Source organism: Mustelus asterias, chromosome 20 (genome assembly GCF_964213995.1).
Source record: "Mustelus asterias chromosome 20, sMusAst1.hap1.1, whole genome shotgun sequence".
NCBI classification, from domain to species: Eukaryota; Metazoa; Chordata; class Chondrichthyes; order Carcharhiniformes; family Triakidae; genus Mustelus; species Mustelus asterias.
Genome location: NC_135820.1, coordinates 31909981 through 31930881, shown reverse-complemented (window position 1 = coordinate 31930881; position 20901 = coordinate 31909981). Strand labels below are relative to the sequence as shown.

General features: G+C 40.9%; 1 protein-coding gene across 3 annotated transcripts in view; it reads right to left on the bottom strand.

The window, feature by feature from the left end:
- The window catches only part of LOC144508461 (nuclear receptor coactivator 5-like), a 45365-nt gene extending 28758 nt beyond the window's left edge, over positions 1-16607 (bottom strand). The window contains exons 1-4 of one of the 3 annotated variants that reach the window (XM_078236392.1): positions 16466-16607; positions 12300-12509; positions 1675-1782; positions 914-980 (exon numbers count right to left, since the gene is read on the bottom strand). In XM_078236392.1, the coding sequence (XP_078092518.1) occupies positions 914-980; positions 1675-1782; positions 12300-12492 (368 nt within the window). In that variant the 5' untranslated portion in view covers positions 12493-12509; positions 16466-16607. The remainder of the gene's footprint in view (positions 1-913; positions 981-1674; positions 1783-12299; positions 12510-16465) is intronic. The other 2 variants (XM_078236393.1, XM_078236394.1) reach the window with 2 other exon arrangements.
- Between the last annotated feature and the right edge of the window lie 4294 nt (positions 16608-20901).

Genomic DNA, 20901 nt, shown 5'->3' with positions numbered 1-20901 from the left:
CAATGATGGTATCTATTGGCAGAATTACACAAGCTGCTCCTTTCAAGTAATGATTCAGGAGGTTGCACATGCCATGTTGTTGATACCAGTATAGTCAAGCATTTTGGATACTGGTGTATATATACCGTGGCTAATGGAGCATGCAGGACAACACACCAGTGATTCTACAACTTTCATGTAGAGAACAGGTTTCAGCGTTCCTAAACAGACCTACAGAATACAGTCTGCATGATTGAATTCTGATTCAGTTGATCTGAACTACTTTTGTCATGGCACCAGCCATAATACAGCCTTTTAAGTCCTCTTCATCGTGTGCTCCAGATGAAAGGAACAATGATAGGCTGCAGCAGCATGTAGCAACAAGTTATTTTGGCAAAAGATAATCATTGCCAGTTCTAAATCAGTCTCCTGCTCCCTTGACCCAATTCCCCTCCAATACTTACCCTCATGAGGTAGAGCACAAAATTACAAGCATTTTAAGCCTCAACATGTAAAGAGAATGGACGCAACAGCAAACGAGATGCAAAGTGATGTGGAACAGAAACACGCTAAACTGGGACCCATGACACACGGTCAACGTCCCAAAGAATACTTGGAAAATTCATTGCAAGTTGCAATTCATTTCAAAATGCACCAATTTTTATTCATTTTGTATAAAAACTAAATTACATCGTTGACATACATACGCAATAATGCTACACACTTTATTAAATGCTTTCAGAACGTACAACTGATCCTATACGCAAAAACAAAATCCTGAGAGGTATCTGTAAAATTTATATTTATAACTTACGTCACAGTCAAAGGCCAAACAGGCCAATTTTAGAACAGCATTATGTGGATTTTAACAAAAACGGCCGTCATCCCATCACCGTCTTGTCCTCGTGAAAAAAAGATGCACAAGTTTTATTACCTTCTCGGAGGACTCTGTCTCCGTGCAGTTTTATTCGAATTTCTTCTTTCAGCTGCCATATTAACATCTGAAAAGAATCAACCAACCAATTTGTACAAAACAAAAACAGAAATATACTTAAGAATGCAAACATATCTGACAAGATTGATTAACATAAATGTTTATTAACAATAATGTGTTACTGCATTAAGCATAATCACTTTTTTCAGACAAGCAATCACAAACTGGCATCTGAATTATGTTCTTAACAATACAAATCTTGGTGGAAATGCTATATATAACAAGCTTGGAAAATTGAAAAAAAGGAAAGAATCCTCCAGTACAGCCAAAGTTAAAAATCAGACGATAAACTACTTATTGTACATCTTCACACACATGGTTTGAATAAAATCGACAGCAAGATATCCCAAGAACACAAAATTATACTTATTCTATGATCATTTTGAGTTGTACCAAACATATAATTAGTCAAACAGACTGAGTGGTGCAATGTTACCACATTCAGAATAAATTCTGGATTACCACAATGAAACATACTTGGATACCAAACATGCCAAAACTAGTGTTAAGACACGAAAATGCGCATTTTCAAATCCATTCATTTGAAAATATGGGCCAATACACAAATGCACAGAGGTCCAGAATAAAATTGAGCATCAATTATTAAGCAATACACTCCTTTAAGTATTCTAAGGCTTGTAAATCCCAATACATTCACAAGTATACATTTGAAGACACTTGCAGTTATCTCAAGTTCTTACCTAATCTGTACCCTCTACACATTCGCTCGTTCTCTCCTTGCACGGCAGCTTTAGCATCCTCAACACGATCAAACTGCACAAACCCAAATCCATGGTGCATTGATAAAGCTGCAAAATTAATGTTGTTAATGAAAATGTACATACCTGTGGGATGGAAAAATTCCAGATGTTCAAAAATCTCCAGTCAACAGAGCAAAATTATTTTCTTTGACCCTTGCAAGTTAAACTGGCAATGTCTAGTTCACAAAAGGTCAATAGAAATGATGTTGAGGTCCATTAATTCTTCAAACTGTTCACTTGGCCAGGCAAAATTCCAGTGTAGAGAAAATAACTCCAAAAAAAGTTGCAAGCAAGACCTCAATAAGAACAATCAGCTTTTCCAGAAGTATCAGCCACTTGCAGACAATACCAAAATGAAGCCTTTATGCTGAAAGCAGCCATCAAAAGCAACAGCATAATTAATATATTGTAAACTCTTGACCGCTCACACAACTTCTTGAAAATTGCCATTCTTGTTATTAGTTAAAAATATGACTTCACAGAAAAGCAATTTGAAGTGCTAGATCGGGATTTATAGAACATCTTTAAGATATCAATATGTACTAGAAAGTGTATGTTAATGTTTAAACAAATCCCAATTCATTCCAACTTTGCAGATCTGTTCTAGCTCTGCAAATTTGCTAATGACATTTGTCTCTGTGCAATGGGCCATTGCACATTCACAATAAGTGGAAAAGTCCTGTATGGTGCAAGTGCTTTTATGTCCACGAGGACTACTGAATAGATAAAAGTGACCCGAATAAGATACCGCACGAAATTGCAGGGTCTGTTATTTTGTTCAACAGCAGTTCTTATTCCACATTAAATCTGGCTAACATTAGCAACTTGTGCATGAATATTAGGAAATTTTTAGCAGTGAAGACTTAAACAGGACTTCAGCTTTTAAGCAACTGGAACAATGTATGCATCCGTATTTGAACAAAAAGACAAAAGCAGCATATGCCTTCAATACAAAATATACAGGTTCTCAGCTTAAACAGCCCATTAAAATCTTTATTTCAGACGTTAACAAATATAGTCATACATTAGTTTAATGCAACTGTCACACAAGTCAGTAAAAGATGGCTGCAAAATTTTATTCCATGGGAAAACCACTGCTATTTAGTAGACATTGCCATTTTAACATTAATAGAACCTAGGTTTTAAACACTGGCCAATCTTCAGAAGCAAATGTGCAAGCTAATAAAAACTATCTTGAAAAATCAGGCACTTTCAAAGTTAACATGCAATACTTTTCACTTTGTGGATAGCCCTATCTCCAATTAAAATCAGGTTCGAAAGTTGTGCAAGGCAAGTTGTTTCTTTCCATCAGTAGAGCAAACCTCAAGTCCATTCAAGCTTCATATTCATAAATCAACATGTACAAAAGCAACCACCAACAACAGTGAACGTGGATGTCCAACTAAATGTTAAAACAATCTCACAATCAAACTGTACCCTAGTCAATGTGACAGCAGCACAATTTTATGCACAATGAAGAAATTTCAGCATGGGTATTGTGCTAAGTCACCAATTTCCACTCTTCCATTGTTGAAGCCATCAAGTTCAGTCAAGATCACACAGAAACAAATACACATACAAACTAGGAGTAGGCCCAGGATTAGCTAGATAGGGGTTGGGACTACGTGAAGCGAAAAGAAAGCAATAATTTGCTTTGAATCAAAGTCTCTAACCCTATCAGGGATTGCTGTTAATTCTAATATTTTGTGCAGTCTAAGAATTATCCAAAGACTTAGAAATGCAGAATCAAGAATATGCAAAGAGCAAATATTTCTACAGGTTGAGCATCCTTTATCCATAAATCCAAAAACTGACCACATCCAAAAACTCCATTATTTTGGAACCTCAATGAACAAAGTTCCTGACCTCAGCTGAAGTGATCCAATCCAACATAGACATCGTTGATTGCACCAGACCATTAGCTGTTTGTTTGCATATTGACATTCTGAACCCATTTCTATAAGCAGCATCGTAGGTAACGTCATGGGTGGGAACTTTTTACACATACCATGTATTCATTATTCAGTGAAACACATATAGACTATAGTCAGTCTAGACTTATGCTATTGTAACCCAAGTATGCCTGTCCCATATGTGAAATGAAATCCAAAACGTGATCAGCCCCAAGAATTTCAGATAACTGATACTCAACCTGCATCCCAGTGGCGGAATAATCCAGAACCAGGGAACACCAAATAAAGATGATTTGTGAATGAAGCAATAACAACCTGAACAAAATCCTTGTTTTGCGGAGTAGCTGGCGTTTAGTATGCCACTGCCTGAGTGTGGTGGAAGCCCATTCAACTGAGGCCTTCAAATAGGAATCTGAGAATTATGAATTTTTTTTTTTGCAGGACTAGGGAAAAGACAGGGGGGGGGGGGGGGGGGGGGGGGGGGGGGGGAGAAGAGTAGGGCTTTCATGGATATGACTGACCAAATAGTCTCCGTCTGCTGTAACCAGTCCATGGTTTGAAATTCAATATCCAGTGCTTCGTGTGAAAGCAGCAAGGTGACACAGTGGTTAGCACTGCTGCCTCACAACTCCAGGAGCCTGTGTTTAATTCCTGGCTTGGGCCACTGTCAGTGTGGAGTTTGCACATTCTCCCCATGTCCGTGTGGGTTTCCTCCGGGTGCTCTGGTTTCCTCCCACAGTCCAAAGATGCAAGGGTTAGGTGTATTGGCCATGCTCAATTGCCCCTTACATGCCCCAGGATGCATAGGTTAGAGGGATTAGCAGAGTAAATGTGTGGTACGGGGATAGGGCCTAGGTGGGATTGTTGTCAGTGCAGACTTGATGGGCCAAGTGGCCTCCTTCTGCACTGTAGGATTTCTATGATTCTGAGAGATGAGATTGCCAAACATGACAGAACAACAGATTTGTCTGATTGCAATTTTCAAACCTGGAATTATAACAATCTTTGTCAATCATTGCTATTAATAAAACAGCAATCATAAATTAGATCTTAAGTTGAAACATGTGAAAACTAGTCCAAAGCTTCTGAGTTACGGATGTTAAAAGTTGCTAAGTACTGAAAAACTAAATACGATTAGTGCAGTCGAGCCTGCCCAGGATTACTCAATTGGTTCATATTGGACAATTGTGTGTTTCAAATGGCCCATGTCACCAATTAGGCAGAGGGTGTTGACCATTGTTCAACTACTCCCATTGTATATGCATACACATTAGACAAAACCTTTCTTGCAACATCCGAACAAATGATTAAACAAATATCAACAATTTTGGGGAATTTAAATTTATGAAAAAGAATAATGCCTTTGTAATAAAGATACTTAACATTCACAGCTTGCTGAAACTTATAATTGCATTCATACTGCTTTTCATCTTTGGAAGTGGTCATTAGCAGGGTGCCTCAAGTAGCCGGAATGGAAAGGTAATCAAAGAATTGGTTATACAATAAAGACTTTATAGCCAGCACAGAAGCTATTCTATTAATCAACTGTTCATGTGCTAAAACTAGAGATTACAACAAATTCATGCTTTCAAAATTGAGAACCTTCAGTTATGCTATGGATTAAAGAGAGCACAACATAAAAATTAACAACCTTGTGCTTTTAAATTGTCCCTGTAGAATGGGAGGGCAAGTTAATATAGTTACATGATATTGCCTATTCACCAGTTTTAAAACTGTTGTTTCAAATCTGATTAATGATCTTGCTTCATCAGTTCTATGAATTCCAATTCCGTCCGCAGATAGAATTTTAAAATCATAACTGTCCAGGTCTGTTGGCATTAGTCAAAAAATGACATTCTCTTCAGTTTAAAATATTCAATTCTGAGTGAGTGAAGACAAAAAGTGGTGTGAAAATTTTGTGACATGGAATCATGTACACATCATAGCACAAAGTTACTGCAGAGAGAGACACCGAAAAATTATAGCACTTGGCTGTTGTGAAATGCAGATCTTTCCAGGCCACTTCAACCGGCTGGAATTTTGTGGCTAGAAGTATTACATTCCCTTTCTGTGGATGAATCCAATCAAATCACAAAAGTGACCTCAGCATTCAATGCAGTACATGTAATACAGGATGAAGTGAAAGAAGCAGTAACAACCTGAAGAAAATCCTTGCTTGCAGAGAACAGCTAGAATTTAGAATGCCACTGCCCGAGTGCGGAGGAGGCCTATTCAATTGAGGCCTTTAAAAAGGAATCCGAGAATTAACTGTTTAAACTGTTTATTTTTTGGAGACCTCAGGGGGGAAAAAAAAGAGGTGGGGAAGTGGGGCCAGCATGGACATGACTGACCAAATAACCTGACTGCTGTAACCCACCATACGAAGATAGCATGACTGTAATAACATACTGACAAACTTTTCAATGTCAAAATTTTGCAAACGTTGCTGTGACTGGTTTGAATTTGCCTCATCAGCAGACCCTAGGTATAAACAGTCACTATAATAAACAAAACATCTTGCATCAAGTGCTTCACAGGAGTATAATCAGGCAAAACACAAGAAACATTAGGACAGGGAATGTCAAAGACAGGTCTTAATAAGGACAGGCTCAGAGAAGAGGTGGAGACACCAACATTCATAGAATCCCTACAATGCAGGAAGCAATTTGGCTAATTGAGTCTCCAATATATCTCCAACAGAACATCTTACCCACCCCTACCTATCCCTGTAACCCCACACATTTAATCTCCCTAATTTACGCATCTTGGGACACTATAGGGCAATTTAGCATGGCCAATCCACATCATCATTTTCTGGACATTGAGGAAGACTCACCTCTTGAAATATCGTTCAGTTCTTTCTATCAATGGGACAAAAGTTAACGGTGCATATTTTAAGTCCTAAGCCAAAGATTTTTTTATCTTGACAATGTAAACCTTGTACATGTAAACAAGCTATATATTTTGAATTGTAAATATTAGGCTGCACATGTATTATTGAAAAAACGATCACAACATCAATCAAATTATTCACGTACTTGTCTACAGCTATGAGAGAGTCTTTCATCTATATATGTTGGTGTTCAAAATGTTCTCAGTGTACAGTTGTTTAGAACAAAGGATTGCATGCACGACATCAGGTCAAAAGAGATCAGCAAGATCATTGGATATCTGACCATGTTTCTGCAAGGGTAACTTGATGGCAAGCTCTAAATACCAATTAAATGACTACTGCAATTGCTAGCGATTAAATTAATGCTTTGGTTCACCTATTAATTACTCTAAATCAGAATTTGGGACAGTATGTTGGTTAGCGCTGCTGCCTCAGACCCGGGTTCAATTTCAGCCCAAGGTCACTGTCTGTGTGGAGCTTGCATGTTCTTCCCATGTCTGCGTGTTTCCTCCAGGTGCTCTGCTTTCCTCCCACACTCTAAAGACATGCAGATTAGGTGGATTGGCTATGCTAAATTGTCCCTTAGTGCCCAAAGATGCGAAGGCTGTGTGGGTCAACAGAGTAAATACATGGCATTGGACCTGGGTAAGATGCTCTGCAGAAGAGTCAGTGCAGACTAGATGGGCTGAATGGCCTCCTCCTGCATGTAAGGATTCTATAATCTTGGGATCAGCAAACCTAAGAATGGAACAGATTACAAAACCTACCAAAGTGTGCCTCCACTTGACAGGCCAACAATGTGTCAAGCCAACATGTGGCTCTTGCCCAGTTGACACTGCTATTGCTGATTTATTTTCCAGGATGGACTGACATCCTTTATTCAAATCCACTCAGGGTCTGAAGGAAGCACTTGCATGCTCTCCACCTCTACAGAAATTTGCCGCAACAGCCCCAACAGACTTCTCCTCAAACAAGGCAAGAAAGAGGGATTGAGGAATCTGATATGCAACACTCCACCAATAATTGTTCTGGCACTTCCAAATCAGTAAGAAGTTTAACAACACCAGGTTAAAGTCCAACAGGTTTATTTGGTAGCAAAAGCGCTACCAAATAAACCTGTTGGACTTTAACCTGGTGTTGTTAAACTTCTTACTGTGTTTACCCCAGTCCAACGCCGGCATCTCCACATCATGACTTCCAAATCAGCCATGGCAATTGTTGCAAAGTTGGAATTTGACGTTGGTAATTGTAAAAATGCTAGAGGGAACAAAAATATTGCAATGTCCCTTTAAAGACTGGTATTTTGTTTCAGAGCTTGGAGGTTTAAAATGCAAAGTGCATAGAGTCCAAGCTGAAACGATTGTATCAAAAAGTCAAGCAGTAGTCTTGATAAGACAATCTGCTTTTTTGAATTTAGCCCAATCAATTTAAAGCAGATACTCGGAAACCTATAAAATTGGAATTTCATGGTTTTGATAACATCAGACCAACCCTATTTTATGAAAATTGATTAGTCAGCGTGTGCTGGGGGAAAAACAGGAGAGCAACAGAAGAACACCTTTCAAGCCTTGCGAGGTGGTCTCAACTTTGCCAGATTCTGATATCTTTTAAGAGAACGCACAAACTAGTGAAAGGTACCAAATCAGTAAGCACTTAGAGGAATCAACAGAGGAACTCCAAAAATCTACAAAATCACAAACCTGGTTGTATTTTTGAGTGACTGAATGCCATTATATATTTTAGTTAAATTAGTATTGTATTTATTTGAACAGCATTCCATTAGAATCCTATTTTATTCAGTATGTTACTTGTTCAGTTAAAGTTCCCTGTTAGTTAAATAAATACATTGTTAAGTGCTCATTTTAGAATAAATGTCAGGTATTTCTATTAGTTAACCACTAAACCTTACTGAAGAACACACACAACAGATTACGAGGAGAGGTATTCCTCTTTGGGGGATTCAGTGTTGCTTCTCAAAAGGGAGTCAACCTCCGCATCGTAACACAATGCTTGGAATCAGGTACAAGCAGAAAATAATTGTACTTGGAAGGAATACAAGAGAGGGGCAGAGGTCAGAAAACCATTTTGAAGGGAGTAATTGCAAAGTCAAAAAGTCAGATTTCCACCAAAAGGCTGAAACTTCTCTGCCCTGCAACCCATTGCATTGGAAAACATTCTATTGTATGGTGGGAAAACCAAAATTACAAAGATAATCTGACATTAATATAGGAATCTGAGGAAACATAATAGTTCTTGCTATAGATTCACCATTATGCTAGCAATGAATATTATACAATGATTTTGACTCGGCCCTGGTACCCAATACGCTGATGACTATATGTTGCAGAGATGTGGCAGACTGTCATTTGGCTGAGATACAAAAACAAAAAAATGCTGGAAAATCTCAGCAGGTCTGACAGCATCTGTGGAGAGATAGAACCAATGTTGAGTCTAGCTGACCCTTCGTCAGAGCAGCTCTGATGAATTTTTGTGTTGTTTCAGATTCCAGCATCCACAGTATTTTGCATTTGTCATTTGGCTCTATTCACCCTGGTTCTACCTGCCCAGTAAAAATGTGGGTGACGAATAGCATATTAATAGTGAAACCTGATTATTGAGCTAGCAATATCACAGGAAATGCATTATTGTTGTGCCAGTCAACTACAAAAAAAAAGCCAACAGATAAACAAATGTACATAAACCAACTGAACAGGAGTTTGAAATTGAATAAATACAAATAAAACAGAAAATGCTGGAAAATCTCAGCAGGTCTGACAGCTAGATTTTGGACAGCTGTCAAAACTATACAATATTTCATAGATTTAACTTCAGATCTTAAAAATCTTCATAATTCCAAACCAAACTTGCACGTTATATTATGTAACTTGACTATACAGGCAGATTCCACCTTGTTTGCCATGTGCACCTACTAATCCAAACTACTCTTATCAATTGCACAGTAGCATTCCATATTTTGTCTGAACTTTCAGTCCAAGATTGCTCCACCTTTAGACACTTCTACACCTGGGTTTAACGCCTCTGCTCACAAATTTCTTTTGTAGTAGAATATTTGAAGGACAGAGCAATTTTCAAAAATCTGTTCAACTAAGTCAATCCCAAAAATGAGATTTCCAATTTGCAAATGTTATAAATCCTCAGATTCCATCCATATTTCTTCAGTCTTAACAGACAGATCTAAATAAATGCTTATGCTTCAATTTAGTAAGTGAGTCTCTGTGAGGGATGATGAATTGGCATTACGTATGGCAATCAATAACGACCAACATTCAAGGCTAGAAAAACTATACCAAGATAAGCAGTTGTCTGGAGATGGATGCAATACTTCCCAATTCCTTTATGGAAAAGTGTTAGAAGTGATACAAGCTTGTAACGGTAGACACTTCAAGCAGATTGCTGGAGAGAACCACTGGACTAAAAGGTACTTGAGAGTTAATTGTAGTCTCCCACACATCCTGAAGCCAGTAAATTGCAAACAGTAAACATTAACGGATACATGATTTTGTTGAGGGGGAATCCATTCACTCAAAACTGAAGAGGAAAACATTCCTTGCACTGAATTTCACCCCACCCATGCAGATGCATGAGACATCGTTTTTACAAGAACACAGCCTTCATACACATCCGTGACCCACACAAGCACTAAAGGAACATGAACAAAAATGTTAAATGTTTAAAATGCTTTCATGGGATGTAGGCATCAATGACTAGGCCAGCTTTTGTTATTCATCCCCAAATGTCCAGAGATGGTGGTGGTAGTATCGAGCCGCTTTCTTCAATCACTGCAGTCCACTTGGGGCAAATAAGGCCAGTGCAGGGAAGGAAGTTCCAAGATTTTGACCAAGAGAAGGCGAAAGAACAGTGCAATAGTTCCAATAAAGATAGCTTGGAGCGTAACTTGAAGGAGATGTTTTTCCATGCTTCTGCTATCTTTGTCCTTTCAGATGGTAGAGGTCATGGGTCTGAAAAGTGCTGCCAAAGGAGTCTTGTTGAATTGCTGCAGTGCATCCTATATATTGCATACACTGTGCAGTGGTGGAGGCAGCAAATGTATATTGAAGTGGATGGGGTGAAGACTAAACAGGTTGCTTCATCCTAGATGGTGTCAAGCTTCTGACCATCGTTGGGAGATGCACTTATCCAGGCAAGTGGAGAATGTACCATAACTCTCCTGACTTGTCTCCTTGTAGGTGGTAGACAGACAGAGGCAACCGAATCACCAGACTTTCAAACTTCAGACCTCTTGTAATCAAGTCTTCATGTGGTGGTTCAGTTTCCAATAAATGGCAACTCCTGGATGTTGATAGATACATTTTAGGAACATAGGACTACATGCAGGAGTAGGTCTTTCAGTCCTTCAAGCCTGCTCTGCCATTTAATGAGATTATGACTGATCTGGTTGCAGCCTCCATCTCCACTGTTCACTAAATTCAAGTTGAATCAGCAGTCAAAATTCCATCCAATTACAAAGAGGCAATGGCTGCCAGAAAAAAGCGACATTAATAATTAACTTGGAGTTGTTTTCATTTTGTTTACAGCCAACAACTGCACTTAGCTGTATTTAGAATGAATTGTTCCCTGAACATCCTTTCTTCCTGAAGGGCAGTTAAAGACAAAGAAACAGCTCTTCCCTTTTGGGACTTCAACAGCAAGGTATCAACTTAAATAAAACTTAAGTTATCTCCAGCATCCTGAAATAAAAGAATCTATAAAATTCTGACGTTGTTTTGACCAGAAGCACTACTGTTCAATCAGATTCGCTTACGATAAAATTGAATTGTAATAAGTGAAATCATCCTCCATCACCTCCTGCAGCATTGCATCTTTTGGCAAATTCATTGACCGCAGGTTGTTGACATGTTGAAAAGAGGCCATGGATGACGGATCAAGGACAACCAATCACCTGTTATTGAGGGAAGTTCAAGTGAATTACATCAATGATGGTTTCCAAGTTGCAACTCAATAAAATGGACAAGGAAGTCATTGCACCATGCAGAATTAATGCCACACCAGAATGCAAATTTTGCATGCTGGACAATAAGGCAGAATCTGACCTACATGGAAGATTATAGGGTATATACAAACCTCCTCATAGCAGTACTTTCATGTTGTAATAACATGCTACTCTGACTTTTATAGATGAGAAAATATATACTAGTTCAACATTCTACTGACTGTGCTGAGTGTAAGCACATTGTTAGTCGACTTTGTTGCAGAAAGTGGACCAATAATCTGCAAATTACTCTGATGCTCTGGACCAAACACTGTCAACCTTACTCGGACAAAGACAAAGGACATTTTTATGCACACCATCAACTTGTGCACATCATAGCATTGATTTACCGTGACTGAACTGGACGTCGAAGAATCAAACTCACCTTTTCCACACGAAACGCGTTTTAACACTCTCCCTTTACAAGTTTTAAGAATTTCCATTACTTGAGATGGAAATTCAGAGATGCGCAGTCAGCACAGGTAGGCAAACCAATGCTTCAAATTGTTTTAGCATATTGCTCCACCCAATAAGGAACAAACTATTGGGTCAGAAGTTTTCTTAGGCTTAGTGTTTTCCAACTGAAACTGTTGCTAACCTCTTAGGAGCAAATGGCATCGAACAGCGCAGACGTAGTTTGGTTCAATTCTGAAATTGTGGTAACATACCTTTCAAGTAGTAACAGGTAGGACATTAAAAATCAAGTAACTGGATTCAGTTGGAATGTCTAACGTTTCCAGATACTAACCATTTATCTTGCCGTATTTAATGAACATATCCTCCAAATCCTTCCTCACCATGGAGTCGGTGGGCAAATTTCCAACAAAAATGCGCCTCTCAAGATCTCGAGGATCAGCGCTGTCAGTCTTGGTACTTGCACCACGTTCACCACGCATTCGGTGTTCTCGGGACGGGCTTCTGCTTCTTCTCCGGGACATCATTTAGAATCCTTTACGTGCTTTACCACGTGAAACAAAAGAGAGAAAATTGCCATTTGCATTAGATTTCAGACGTTTGAGGAGAAGTCGTTACCAAGTGTCCTGCAAGACAACTTCAAAAATTAGATGACTTTCAGATAGTTAAGAGCTACCATATTCAGATTAAGTACAAATTTGTTTCCAGCATTTCATTTTAGTGTCAGTCGGTAACTGAAAACCCTAGAATTTTATACCATCCGCTTTAATTTTTGATGAACATTTTACAGAGAAGCCATCTCTTTTCCAGTAACTGTAAAGATTCAAGAGTGCTGTATTTGAGCAAACAAACTGCCATCCAGCTCCCATTAGTTTCCTGGAAAATCAGATTACTGTGGATGCACAAAACTAAAAATGTCACCAGTCATTGCAATTAGATAACTTGCCAAATTAATTAAGATAGAAAATTAACCAGTGATAATATGTACCATTGTCCGTTTCTGAAGCTGGGCCCAAGTTTGCTGATACTAAAATTCCACACAATCAAGCCATTTTTAAAATTTCCAGGCTTGATAATGAACATACAAACTAAAATTGTAAGAGTATTAGATTTCACTATTATACCTACTTGAAAAATGAGTGTTGTATTAATTTCCACTCAGGATGCAGAAAATGCTCCAACACACATGAATGAGTGGCTATTATTGCAGATTTTGCAGGAAAAATAGTAAGAATATAACTCAACAGCATACTTACAAAGTAACTTGTACTCATGGATTGGTGCTTGACATTCAATAGAACATATTCCAAGCAGCTCCAACAAGCAACTGTGTCCAATTTTACACTTGCACAGTCCAGGAAACATTGCTTATACTCACCCAGATTGGCAATGATGTCCACACCATCTAAAGACCACTGTTCAATTTAATGAAATAATCGTGGATGGTAGATTGCATGTAGAAAACTTTGAAATGGATTTTCAGCTATGTACCATGCAAGGGACCACATTAAAGGAACATTATTGGCCCACTGTATTGCTCACCTTTCAATCCCTTAGAATGATCTATATTCTAATACAGCATGAGAAAATTAGCATCCCCACCAGATTTTGCTGACCAGGCTTTCAAACCTTGCGTTTCCCAATAGCTGATTAACACTTAAGAAAGTTGGGCATGATGTGAGACAAACATGTTTCTTTAAACTTCACTACCCTGGGGAGACTGAAGCCAGAATTCAAAATTTGTGTCATAAGTAGGCTTACATTAACACTGCAATTTAGTTACTGTGAAATTCCCCTAGTCGCCACACTCCAACACCTGTTTGGGTACACAGAGGGATAATTTAGCTTTGCCAATGCACCTAACTAGCATGTCTTTTGGACTGTGGGAGGAACTGGAACACCTGGAGGAAACGCATGCAGACATGGGGAGAAACTCCACACAATGACCCAAGCTGGGAATTGAAGGAGCAGCGCTCCGAAAGCTAGTGGCGTGTGCGACGAAATAAACCTGTTGGACTTTAATCTGGTGTTGTGAGACTTCTTACTGTGAGGCAGCAGTGCTAACCACTGTGCCACCCATAATACATACATAAAGATTAAGAGCTATATATGGAGACTTTAACAGTACTCTCATAAATTAAGTTGCCTTACTTCCATCTACTGTTAAGAATTTTGTCTTTGTATCTCACAAAACCCATCCAAAAAATTGGGAGACCTAATACTCAAGAGCTGAACTAAGATTAGGAGAAATTAAAACAAGGCTATCCTCTGCATCAAGATGATCAGATAAATTCTTGAGAACGGCAGAGACAGCAGCAGGAAGAGTGGAAATAACAGGTATTTCTCTACTTACAGCTGACTAAATGCGACTTGAATTTAATTATTAAACAATTCTATCAGTGCAGAATCAAAATATGGATCAACTGGATACCCCAGGCTCTCATCTTTGAATCAAACAAGAGATTTTACTATTACCCACTTCAATAATTAGAGGCATGGCAGTTCATCTCTACTTCAGAACAACATCCTTTCAAATAGTATTTATTTCCACGCAGTCGCAAATGATCAAAGTTTGTTTAGCCAAAATACAGCTTTTGAATACATAAAATAAAGCGCTGAGCGTTACCTTCTGAAAACCTACACGTTACTCAAAGCATATCAAATTTAAGTTTGACAGTGAGCTTCTATGGTGTTGAAGCGCAGCTTAAGATTTGCAACACACTGAATTTGGAATCCAATTCGGAGCCCTTCGTTATCACCAGGTGTATAGTAATGATGTAGTGTAATGTCAACATTCGGAGTAGGTGTATAGTTCATTTCTTGAAAGTGAAAAACGAACAAGCTCTCGTAACAAACTTGAACTTATTGAGCTCCAAAACAAGCGTACAACTAAGTATAACAGAAAAAGTTTACAAAATGGATATAGATATTTTATTGAAAAAGCACATCTAAGATATCCTTCAAGAGGTAGAAATGCACAGCCGCACGAAATCAATCGAAAGTATCGGCACACGTAGGGAGAAAGACGAGTAAACGATTTGCCGCGAAACAGCAACATGGAACTGCATTTACAAATGTCGGTCTGTAGAAACCTATTGATGAAAATAACGCAAAAAAATCAGAGAAACACGCCGAGCGGAAGCTTTCCCGTTCCCAAGGGAGCGCCGGCCATTTTAAAATCACAGCAGCCTTCAATCTAGGAATTCGAAGTCTCCACAAGATGCCGCCTCTTCTGTCCGCTTTCATTCACTTGGCCCGCCCACCCGCCGCTGTGGTCCAGTCACCACCGCACGGGAGGGAGATCTCCCCGTTCCGCCAACGCCACTCAGCGACCCATCCTCACCGCTTCTGGGGCGTCCGCCACGTAACGGAAGCAACCTGAAGGGGAGGGGGTGTTTCGTTTGATGACTGGGCGGCGGTACGTAATGTCTGAAGTCTCCGACGCACGCGCATGGAGACATCGACCGCGAGCAGTCTCTCGGGAGCACGCGCATTCACCCGCACCCCGCCACAAACCAAGAGCCCGCGTAAGCGCACAGCCGGCAACGCCGCCATGTCCAGTTCCGAATGCAGCCCGACCGCGCATGCGCAGTCCCACTCCGCGGCCAGAGGGGAGAAACCCGCGCTAACCGCGCGCGCTCTCCGTCCCCGGTCGTCCGCCAAACATGAACTTTTTAAAATGTTTAAATGAGACAAGAGAGAGGTAGATACCGACCAGCCAATAAGCCGGCACACATACAGACGATGTTTTGTTCGACGTCGATTCGAGGATTGGCCGTTTCTGAAATGATGGAAGTGCTCGCTCCCCTCCCTCCCATGAGCATCGTCCATCTTCACAGCCGCCAATGGGCAATGAATGGGGAAGCTGAGGTAGATCAGCCGTGATCGCATCGAATGGTAGAATTACATTTCGACAGGCGTAATTTACTCCGTTCCGTCTCTCTCCGATTCAGTAAAATTGTTTTTTCCCCCAAAATTCACTGTTGCGCAGTGAACCAATATAGAGTGAGAATAGGAGAGAAATTGAGGAAACATGGATTGGCTGAAAAGGGACGAATTGGTGCGGGACTCGGGCTATCAATTTTTTCGAGTTTCGACAATGTGTATTTACACCTCGTGTAGGTGCAAAGACGATGCCGGGAGGCGGTAACGGAGTGATGAAGGACCTATCCTCCCGCCCACTCGATAATACTGTCCGCCATTTTGGGCGCACCAGCCTTCCACAAAAAACTCGGCAGCCCCCAAGAAAGCGCCTCTCCCCCTGCCGACTTGTCCCTCCAAACTCACTACCTTCACGACTACATCCAGATTGTCCTCTCCCACCCAGCAGCGCCTTTCACGGGGCCGTCCCGTCCACCTCCGTGCCGGCCATGTTGATGGAGCGGCCCCTTTTGTGCGGAAAGAAAAGGCCGCCATTACAGAAGTGGCGGGTTTCGCTCTAACGGCCAGAGGCAGCTCGCGCAGCCAGCCCGGCAGGAGAAAAGCCCGCGGATGCCTTACCGTTGTACAATGCGAAGTTGACTGCCAGCCCGGGGATCGAATGCAGGCGACGCTTTCTCGTCTCCTCAAACGGCTGCTGCTCCACACTCGCCTCTGTGAAGTGATCGAAGGCAGATCTCGCGCGCATACGTCCTGGGGCAGCACCCGAAACGCGCATGCCCGAGAAAGACGTTGGGACAAGCGGCTGGTTGCGCATGCGCTGGTCCTTGACGGGGCGGGGGCCATGAAACGTTGAGTGCGCATGCGCAGCTTTCGGAACCAAGGCAACCGAAGTGTGTTGGGGCGCATCCTTTTTTTGAAAAATCAACCATTTATTTTTAAAAACTAAATGCGCAAATACTTCTAGGCAAAATGTAGCTGTAATTTTCAAAAATGAAACTGAAAAAACACACATGAAGGCATTTTATTACATTACTATAGAAACTTCCAGAGCCATATGTACAAGAAAATCCTCATTTCGCCAAGATAAAATTTTCTAGAGATTTTGGATAAGACACATTAAATATATGAAATAATTTAATCAATCTCCTTGGATGGATGGTGGTATCACAGCATCTGCTATTTCAAATGGATCAATTATTTCCTTCCATTCCTGTTGACTCAAAGAAATAACTGCTGCCTTTGTTGTTGTGGTCTTTCATTATCCACACCTTCACTTACTGGCTCAATGATTGGTAGTTTGTCTTGGTCAAGTGCAATGGCTGCAAAACCTTACAATGAAGGAGACATGGAATATGTTTTCCACAGTTCGCGCATAGGAATGTGGATCAAAGTACAGCACAGGAAACAGGCCCTTCGGCCCTCCAAGCCTGTGCCGCTCCTTGGTCCAACTAGACCAATCGTTTGTATCCCTCCATTCCCAGGCTGCTCATGTGACTATCAATTACAATCAATTACAAAGTCAAAGAAATTGATCGGTGTATCAGGGTCAGATCCTCTGATACTCGACCTCTTCAGACTGCTTCTCACCCATGAGGGGAGCTTTACATATTAATACTATCAGCGGTAGCAGAAGATCTCTGTATTCTGGTAGACAATTTGTGGTCATTCTCCAGGCGCACCTGAACTCAGAAGGAGTAGAGAAACTTAAGAGAGCGACTTGACAGATCAGGAGCAGACATGTGATGAGGTTTCCAGCCGTGTTAATTAAGTTTTGACAGTGCACCGACACTATTTCAGAGACGACCAACCTTCGAAACGAGGTCAATCAAAACAACTTTCGAACATACCTAGAATCATAGAATCCCTACAGTGCAGAAAAAGGCCTTTCGGCCCATCGGGTCTGCACTGATAACAATCCTACCCAGGCCCTATTCCTGTCACCCCACATATTTACCCCTCTAATCCCTCTACACTCTGCATCCTGGGACACTAAGGGGCAAGTAAGCATAGCCAATTCACCTAACCCGCACAGCTTTGGATTGTGGGAGGAAACCAGAGCACCCAGAGGAAACCCATGCAGACATGGCGAGAACGTGCAGACTCCACACATACAGTGACCCAAGCCAGAAATCGAACCTGGGTCTGCGGTGCTATGAGGCAACAGTGCTAACTACTATACCAACATGCTGCCCATACCTGACCACCATTTTGTGAAAAATGTGTTCCTTGTTCAGATGGTACTTGTCAAGGACAATGCAAAAGGAATTTAGCCACCACGTTTAAGCCTATTACACGAATATAAGAATAAAAGCTTGATGGCATTACAAACTGGCAGCCTTCTATTCTATGAGACAATAGTTTATGCCTTGGTAGTCAACTCCATTCATCATTGCCTGGTGTGGTTCAGGGAATCATTCTGAGGCTGTAATGAAGTGTTAGTCTTTATTACGTGCTTAAGTTCAGTGAAGTTTTAGTTTTTACAACTATACTCGTAAAATTAACAGTTGGACTGAGGGAGAAGATGTATTAATTTATCTGTACCAATAAAAGACTTGTCATTGACCTATTTAATGTTTTAAATTAAGAGATGCAAGCTCAGCTCCAATGGAGTGGGTGAGAAGATTCAAGAATGCCGAAATCATAGAAACCCTACAGTACAGAAAGAGGCCATTCGGCCCATCGAGTCTGCACCGACCACAATCCCACCCAGGCCCTACCCCCATATCCCTACATATTTTACCCACTAATCCCTCTAATCTACCCATCCCAGGACACTAAGAGGCAATTTTAGCATGGCCAATCAACCTAACCCGCACATCTTTGGACTGTGGGAGGAAACCGGAGCACCCGGAGGAAACCCACGCAGACACGAGGAGAATGTGCAAACTCCACACAGACAGTGACCCAAGCCGGGAATCGAACCCAGGTCCCTGGAGCTGTGAAGCAGCAGTGCTAACCACTGTGCTACCGTGCCGCCCCGTGCCAATATGTACCATAGCAGTAAATGTTTTGCTTGTCAATGCTCAGGGATGGAACATTATTTTCTACTTCTTGTTCCTACTAACAGCAAAGAACATCACACAGATAAAATATAGATTTAGTCAAAACCTCCATTGATTATACATGATAAAGTGCTTTAAACTCCATTTCACATCAGCACCACCAGCTGAATTAGTCTGAAGTTCCATTTCCCTCATCAGATATTGTTCTGTCCTCAATGAGTCAGGGCCTGGAAGGAAAATGATTCTGAAATTTGCTTATTATAAAAATGCAATAGTGCAATTAAATATTCTTGATTGTTACAATTGAACATGTAATTGTGAAAGAGTATACAGGCCTATATTTAAATGTAACATTTATACTTTGAAAATATTAGATAAACTTGAACAGCAGTCAGGAGAACCAGCTATCAGTGTAGAAGGTGACCGAGAGCAGAATCGCCAGGCAGAACACAGAGAGGCAAGTGTGGAATCATAAATTGATGTGTGTAGTTGGCCAGAACTGAGACTTTCAGTAGAAGTAGCAAAATACTACAGCAGTATTGAAAGAAGAACCAGACAAGCGTGGAGGAGTCAATCAGTGACTGCAGATAAAATTATGAAAAGAGAAACATAATGATATTTCAAATAGGAGTGGAAAAAAATAGAGCCAGGAGGAAAGAATATACCCTGATAATCAAATAGTTCTATAATTACAAGTCATATGCCCAGTCCACATCAACTACATACAGAATATCACATTCTTTCACACATACAAAGGGTTCATGTGGCAGAAAAACATTATGCATTTATGTGGGGCTTTTAATGTAGTAAAAACATCCCAAGATGCTTTACAGGCAATTTACCAGACAAAATTTGCCATTAAGCCACATACATAGTTTTGAAATAGATGACCGAAAGTTTGGTCAAAGTGGTAGGTTTTCAGTCCTGACTACAGGCTACCACTGACACTGCAAACTACAGGAGGAAAGAGAGTTTAAAGAGGAAACTACAATGCTTAGAACAAAGAGCAAAGAAAATTACAGCACAGGAACAGGCCCTCCAAGCCTGCACCAACCATGCAGCCCTAAAACCCTCTACCCTTCCTTTTTGATTTGATTTATTATTGTCACATAAGAACAAAGAACAGTACAGCACAGGAAACAGGCCCTTCGGCCCTCCAAGCCTGTGCCGCTCCTTGGTCCAACTAGACCAATCGTTTGTATCCCTCCATTCCCAGGCTGCTCATGTGACTATCCAGGTAAGTCTTAAACGATGTCAGCGTGCCTGCCTCCACCACCCTACTTGGCAGCGCATTCCAGGCCCCCACCACCCTCTGTGTAAAAAACGTCCCTCTGATGTCTGAGTTATACTTCGCCCCTCTCAGCTTGAGCCCGTGACCCCTCGTGATCGTCACCTCCGACCTGGGAAAAAGCTTCCCACTGTTCACTCTATCTATACCCTTCATAATCTTGTACACCTCTATTAGATCTCCCCTCATTCTCCGTCTTTCCAAGGAGAACAACCCCAGTCTACCCAATCTCTCCTCATAGCTAAGACCCTCCATACCAGGCAACATCCTGGTAAACCTTCTCTGCACTCTCTCCAATGCCTCCACGTCCTTCTGGTAGTGCGGCGACCAGAACTGGACGCAGTACTCCAAATGTGGCCTAACCAGCGTTCTATACAGCTGCATCATCAGACTCCAGCTTTTATACTCTATACCCCGTCCTATAAAGGCAAGCATACCATATGCCTTCTTCACCACCTTCTCCACCTGTGTTGCCACCTTCAAGGATTTGTGGACTTGCACACCTAGGTCCCTCTGTGTTTCTATACTGATGACTCTGCCATTTATTGTATAACTCCTCCCTACATTATTTCTTCCAAAATGCATCACTTCACATTTATCCGGATTAAACTCCATCTGCCACCTCTCCGCCCAATTTTCCAGCCTATCTATATCCTGCTGTATTGCCTGACAATGCTCTTCGCTATCCGCAATTCCAGCCATCTTCGTGTCATCTGCAAACTTGCTGATTACACCAGTTACACCTTCTTCCAAATCATTTATAT